The sequence below is a fragment of the Ptychodera flava genome, chromosome 1 (genome assembly GCF_041260155.1).
Source record: "Ptychodera flava strain L36383 chromosome 1, AS_Pfla_20210202, whole genome shotgun sequence".
Lineage (NCBI taxonomy): Eukaryota > Metazoa > Hemichordata > Enteropneusta > Ptychoderidae > Ptychodera > Ptychodera flava.
The window spans coordinates 20,679,018-20,686,620 of NC_091928.1; the positions used below are offsets into that span (position 1 = coordinate 20,679,018).

The 7,603-nt window shown below is 37.4% G+C and overlaps 1 protein-coding gene across 1 annotated transcript; it reads right to left on the bottom strand.

The window, feature by feature from the left end:
• Nucleotides 1–329: 329 nt before the first annotated feature.
• Nucleotides 330–7,139, bottom strand: LOC139132571 (zonadhesin-like). Its single transcript, XM_070698870.1, has 6 exons — nucleotides 6,996–7,139; nucleotides 6,716–6,764; nucleotides 5,040–5,318; nucleotides 3,298–3,548; nucleotides 2,257–2,549; nucleotides 330–1,062 (listed from the first exon to the last, which is right to left on the bottom strand). Exons 1-6 carry the CDS (start codon nucleotides 7,059–7,061, stop codon nucleotides 1,011–1,013), a joined length of 990 nt encoding a protein of 329 aa, XP_070554971.1. The 5' UTR covers nucleotides 7,062–7,139; the 3' UTR covers nucleotides 330–1,010.
• Nucleotides 7,140–7,603: the final 464 nt, after the last annotated feature.

Consider the following 7,603-nt stretch of genomic DNA (forward strand, 5'->3'; position numbering starts at 1 on the left):
ACGTGCTTATGCAAAGTCAATCCTGACCATGTCCATCACGTGACCTCAGCCAACACTTGACTACGCTATCGCGTGCGTTAAACCATAGACAGTAGAGGGGGAAGACTGTCTATGCTTAAACGCTATCAAGGGCACAATTAAACTGTCAAAGATAGTGAAAAGCGTCCAAAAATAAAGTTTTCTTTTATTTTGCAGTTTTCATGATTGTACTTGCTTAGGGTTTTCCGTTATAAAAGTAGATTGTAATTTTAAGACCTAATCAGGTTTTGGCCGAATTGAATGTCGGCAAAGTGTCTCGCCCCTGTGTTAAAATTATATCACCAAAAAGATTTGCTTGCAAATTACAGATTTTATTTCATATTACACCTTCCTAAAGACACTAAAATTACCCTAATTTTTCGTCTGCATCAGATTCCCAACTAGAACACTATGAAGAGACATAACTTTTATAATATTTTAAAGTCCGTGACGTGACTGATTGGAGGTCGTCATCGCTGCGCATGCTGTTGGTGATGATGACGATATCATAGGTTGCGAACTTTATGTTCACATATGTATGACTGTAATATTGCACAGATGGAGGGCGCTTCATGGTTCAGCATATGTTTAATCAGTGGTCACAGTTTGACGAGCTTACAACGTGTCACTTGCATGTGAAAGCATACATGTAGTTCTCCACAGTCCACTATTTCGTGACAGCGTTGAAAGTCATTGTGAACGTAAAAGGTACAACTCCAAAAGTCATGCAAATCATAATTTGTCGTTCTACAAAGAAGAATCAAGGTTTCTAAGCATCACTTTGAATCGCACTTTCCGAATGCCTTCTATGCAAACATGTTCTGATCTCTATGATACAACGAGTCAGGTTGTCAAAGGATCACACATGGAGGCGAGGCATAAATAAATATTACACTACTGGCTTGAAATCATTCGATTATTGGTCGAGGATATCGTTTTGTCTTCGTGCGGTGCTATCACAGTATCGTAAATCTTGCGTAAAAGTCCAGCTACTATGCTCGAGTACGAGTACGAGTGAGGGGTGTCTTGAGGTCATGCGGACAACTGCAAAGGTCAATGTTATGAGTTTTGAGAGAGAGAGAGAGAGAGAGAGAGAGAGAGGAGAGAGAGAGAGAGAGAGAGAGAGAGAGAGAGAGAGAGAGAGAGAGAGAAATTGTTAGTTAGTTCCGCGTCATGGAGAAATATACTTGGATTTAGGAACATCCTGTAAGCAACAAATGAAGCTTATTAGACAAAAGCGTGTGGATAAGGACTGAAAGTTGTCATAGGGAAGCTTTTCGCCGATGCGATAATGAAGTTAATTTCGCATTCTCTTTCGTATCGAAGTCACTGAGAGAAATTTTCATTTATAGCATAGGTTTTGGCAATGCAAAATAATTACTATTTATTTTAAGAAACTTACGTATCCCTACAGTAGACATGGGTGTAATTCAACAAATATCCAAAAATCAATCTCGTTCTTATTCTGATGTTGAAAATAAAAAATGCGAACGCTTTAACTGTAGGAGAGAATTTAAAACATGTTTCTATGGCAGAGAAAATTAAAAACAATCTATGTATAACGTTAGTTTTTTGTTGAAATGCTTCTTTATTTTTACAAGAGGGAAAGAAAAATCTTAATGCAAATACAAAGTTTTGCTGAATCAACATTTTTTGTAAGTGTAAGTACGAATATCATCACAATGCTTAAAGTTCTATAAATATTGCATAGTACGTATTTTATGGCCGAAACCTGGGCTACAAATACCAATTACTCTTAGTGACTCGAATACGAATACGATAATAACTTCAGCATCGTATCCTTAACTCAACCCTCTGAGACTCCCCATGTTATTAATGATTAACATGAAACGTAACCCTCAGCAAGCCTGAATGTTTGAGGTTTTTAAAATTATGTACGACCAATTTATATCTGGTGTTTTTTTTCTTAGAGATTCCATTATATGATGTCATAAAACACCGATAAACACTTTGCTATATACGACCAAACGATGGCGTTCTTTGTTCAAGCCGAAATACGTAATCCTTATAAGCGTTAGACGCCGAAATAGATCGGATTCCGTATAAATAGATCTGTATAATGTTCGAAACAATTAAATATTGTAAAGTGCCACGCAATTTTGCTGGCAGTTCAGACGGTGGGTTAATCGGAGCCCGACATTGAAGAATAGCAGTGATAATGCCAAATTTTAGCAAAAGTACTTTCTGTTAACGATAGTCACGATAACACTGCCCTACCTCCCGGGAACGACCCAGCTTTCGGCAAACTCAGTGGTGTTTGTGGTTCGTCTACCATCTGATTTCACCAAGTCATCTCCCTGGACTCGACTCCCATCACCGAACAATCCGCAAAGCCTGCCGGCCAGATCATCTGTGTCGATGGTCACCAAAGCCTCGTGGTCTTTACCGGTCCATTCCAGAGACAGACCGGCTTCCTTGAAGTACAATACAACACTATCCTCGTCGGCCTGGATACTTCCCTTATCATCACCTATTGTTATGTTACGACTTTCCACCAGACGATCGTTAACCTTTGAAAATAAAACCAGAAGACGAAATATAGTTTCTCGGATCTTTTTGGCAAAGCTACAGTGACGGCAAGCGATATTCTAATATTTTACGAACCAGCAAACTCTCCCGATAGCTTTTTTGTTTCTGATTACCTACAAACCGACCACAACAAAAGGCATTACACATCATACAGGCAAAGTTGACAGAACATATTCTGAGCATTTTCACATGCTCTCATCAGTAGAAAACATCCCTTGTTATTAGAAAAGCACATTATCACATGTCTCTCTCACACAGCTTTCACTCCAATGCATTGAGTTTAATAGCAAATGGTAACCATATGCCTTATTTTCATGTTAGAAGAAAATCCCTTACTAAAATTGCAACGGTTGTCATCATCGAATGGAGCACTGTTATGTGGTTTAAAGACCTTTTTTGGACATAATGTTCTTTAAACTGGATGATGTAATTTGATCAATGTATGAATCACCTAAGTTGAAAATATGTCCGGGACTCTACTAGTCAAATGACGACTCTGCCGCCCGCCCGCATCAACGAGTTATAACGGATCCTATGGGCGACGGTCGAAATACGAGAACGTAATAAGGTTACCGCATGTGTACGCAACGATTTACAAAGGTGTCCTATTTGCAACGTATCCTGTATTCTTGTTGCATCATATCGTAGAATCTTTGGTAATTATTTTAATGTTGAGAGTGCCTGGCAACTGAACCATCATTTTTTCAACTTGACGTTTACTGATATTACCAGAACTGAGTGGTCTTCGAGGAACGTATAGGTATCGGCTCCTCCGATTTCTATTGTAACAGAAACCATTCTGGTCGGGGGTTTTGTCGGGTTTTGTCGTCCACGGAAGTCGGCGAAGATGTTGAAGGACGGACTGCCTGTCCGGCAATCCTTCACGAGAGTGTAGCTGCAATAACCTTGAAAGTTGTATCGTAGTCCACTGAAAGTGCGCATGTGCGGATCTCTCCTTCCTGTTGCACTTATGCTTACACCTAAAATATTGAAGCAGATACTCATGAGCCACGTCATGGGAATAATAATGGAATGTTGCTTTGTTTGTTAATGAACGTGGCACGTAATTGGTGGTATGGACATATGTGCAGTAATTACCAGGTTCTGTAACGTGGTCATCGAATTTCCTGGTAGTATTATCTTACGGTAGACTGCGCCTAGGAGACTGATATTTGGACTCTAATATTCTACAATTCTGTTCTCATATACCACATATTGGGGCTCAAAATCCAAAATTTATTTTTTCCCCATAGCGTTAACACAGGATTTACGGCTATTTCAAATTTCAAATATCGCAAAATATTGGTCAATTTCTTTATCTTGCTCCAAACTTTTTCTTGAATTGAAGAAAATTAGAAAATTTCACATTTGGGCCCGCACTTCCTTAAACCGCGGTGAATCGGTATATGTCAATTTCTAAGTCTGTGATCGGTTTAAAATTTTACATGGTCGAGTATATGTGCCCGATATAATTATATATATATATATATATATATATATATATATATATATATATATATATATATATATATATATATATATATATATATATATTTATATATATATATATATATATATATATAAACATACATATAAATATATATATATATATATACATATAGATTGATATATACACACATACACATACATACATATATATATAAAACCATATATAAGCATATATATATATATATATATATATATATATATATATATATATAATATATATATATATATATATATATATATATATATATATATATAATATATATATATATATATATATATATAACTAGAAACGTGATATTGAAATATGACAGGTTCCCCAGTGTTGTGTAGCGTGGAAATTTAAAGTAGAAACATAATTGAAAAGCACACAACTACATCTGAGTGTCTCTGCACAGCAAATTTTAGGGGCTTAAAATGACCCGTTTAGGACTTGAACCCACGTTCAAGTCCTACATGGGTCATTTTTTCAAGCCCCATAAATTTTCTGTGCAGAGACACTCTGATGTAGTTGTGTGTTTTTGAATTTAGTTTCTACTTTTATATATATATATATATATATATATATATATATATATATATATATATATATATATATATAATATATATATATATATATATATATATATTATATATGTATACATATATATATAATTCGACGACTTCTGGCTTCGAAGGTCAGCGGGGCAGATTTCTGCTCGCCTTTTTATTGTTTAACCTTGATAAAATGGATTTACTCCCACGAATGGGCTTGACCTGATATATATGTGTATATATATGTGTATATATATGTGTATGTGTATGTGTCTGTCTCTGTGTCTGTCTGTCTCTGTGTCTGTGCCTGTGTACATACATACATACATACATACATACATACATACATACATACATACATACATACATACATACATACATACACACATACACACACATACATACATACATACTCACTCCAGCTTACTTACATTTATGAAGCGTTACAGCTCCGCTATTGGTCTGGTCACTCTTGTCAGTCCATTGGACTTCGTAGTCTCTGTTGCTTGACGGAACTGGGAATGAGTCCGATATCGTTGTTCCGCCGGTCCCTCCAAGTTCCTGGCCATCGGCAATTTTTGCGTTGCTTTTATCATCGATGATGGTTACTAAGATTGCAACAGTCGGCGCGTTGATTTCGAATATATTCACTCCGATGCGACTGCTTTGACATGTGTCCCAGGCGATCCCCACTTTGAAGTCGCCAGCAGCTGCAGGTAAACGGTTAGACTTGGTCTCAGGTCGCGATAGCTTAGTAAAACTTTGCACCATTAACATTTTGAAATAGAGTCTGTTAGACTGTTTAGAAAGCCCGAGACCCAGCTATTCCAGAAAATACACTTTTCTTTCAGCTTGAAAACAAAATTGTCATAGATCTACAGGGGTATCTACCAGAAATACAAGCTTGTGAGTGAAAAGCTCGGTTGCTTTAACGACAACATGGAAATTAGTCTAGGGCTTTCGTGTCAACCAGATTATACTGTAATCGTTTTGCTATTTGCCATGTATGCATCAACATTAGCAATAGTCATAGACAATGGCACACGTTATTTAACTGTTTAAGGTAGAACGCGCCTCGCGGACAGATATTCGGACTCAAACTTTTACAAGTCTTTTCTGATCTACCACTTATGGGGGTTCATTTTGAGCTCTTGGTGAAAGGAAACTTTTTACCGGCTTAGTTTTCGAACATTTTATTTTTTTCCATGGAGTTAACAAAGGGATGGTGGCCATTTTGAATTTCAAATATCGGTAAATCTTGGGTAATTTGTTTCTCTAGTACCGAAGTTTGCACTGTGAACCCTGATTTTTATTTTTGATTTTGAAAGAGAACGGTTGAAAGATTCCCCGAGGAAAGTTGATCAAAAGTTTAAGTCTTTCCCTTTTGAGCCGCACACTAGCTTAATTTGTATTTGATGGTCAGTGGCTTTTCAAAAGAGGAGTTGACAGATCCGAAAAAAATGTACAAACAGAGGTTGATATAATTGATAAAGACATATGAAGTCTTGCGAATACTAAAACGGGTACTTAATGCGATTTCGTATTCCTGCTTTGCTGTCGTGGAAAGGACGCATAAAAACATTTTAGGGAGAGGGACTTTATTATGTCACAAGATTATGCTTTGATGTGATCTTGGCTTACAAGTACTGCATACGAAACGGCTTCGGTATAGGCCAGTGGAGATAGCATGTTAGCCCAACAGAAATATAGCCTACCCTTTTTTTTCGCATTTTGTTCGATAGGATGGATCGAAATCAAAAGAACGTGCCGAATGTAAAAATACTTATCGGATTGTGACTACAGAACGCTTTTTCCAACGGAGACAAACATAACCATGGAATAACTTTCCAACTTGAACTCATATTTGCCCACCATGAGCAAAAATATTGAACAGTCGATTGAATTATCCATCGAAAATAATTGAAAAGGTGACATTTTCAAAATTATGGCGTAATGAGGTGAGTTAAAACATCTCTCCGAAGATTTGGTGGTAGTTATTTGGTAAGCCAAAGGGAAAAACCAGATACGGCTGCCGGAGCTTGAAGTTCATCCGTAGTGCCGAGTAGCGATGCTTATTTGTCAGCAAGATTTCACAGAAAAGTCTTACCGCGTTTCTTTACGTGGTGCCCAGCAGTAATTTTCGTCAACTTCTGGTCCTGCCAAAGGATTGATTGAATAAATCAGTACACACTATAGATTTTAAGTATATCAAGAAAACGGAAGGCTTAGTTGCATTGGAGTCGGAAGGATATAAAGGTTAGTTCAGAATAAAGGTGACAAAAATACTTCACCCCTGCGATGCAAATTTTCTAAGGTTATCATGAGTATGGAGCTGACAAATTTACATTTTAAAGAGTCACAGAAACTGAGCAAATTCGCACACTCACGTTACACTCTCCTCCGAGGAGAAGACTCCCGAAAAAGACGACGAAAAGAAGAACCGGTGGCTTCATCTTCAACCTCTGGATTCTGATAACTACTAGAGAGCGTTGAATTCGATCTGAACTCGCTGAAATTAGTACTGCCAGAGGAAGGGATTCACAGCTTGCGTCGCGTTCATTGGATGCGAGTTTTATGAAGCCGCCAGGTGTGGCTTATCAAACTGTGCTGACGTCATTACGGCCATTACAGGAGCTCACTAAGATTAACTGTAAATATTTTTTATACCAAATGATGAACGTCCAGCTAGGAATGAAATCTTAGCCTTTGGATCATGACACACCCACATTTTGATCCGTGATTGGTCTTAAGGAAAGGACGCATCCAATAAGGTAATTTACATACATTTTAATACCAGTTTTTGCAAGTAAGTCTACAAGTCTAGATTCGTCGACCCTAAGTTTTCCACCATTTTTGCACGACCAAAAGTGCAAACGTGCAAAACAAACAAATAAATAAACAAATTGAGAATAAGTCAGTAAATAAAAAGGGATATACCTCTTTTAGGGAAGGAAGTCACAAGAAACGCTGTGGCATCGCGTTGAGGGTAATTACC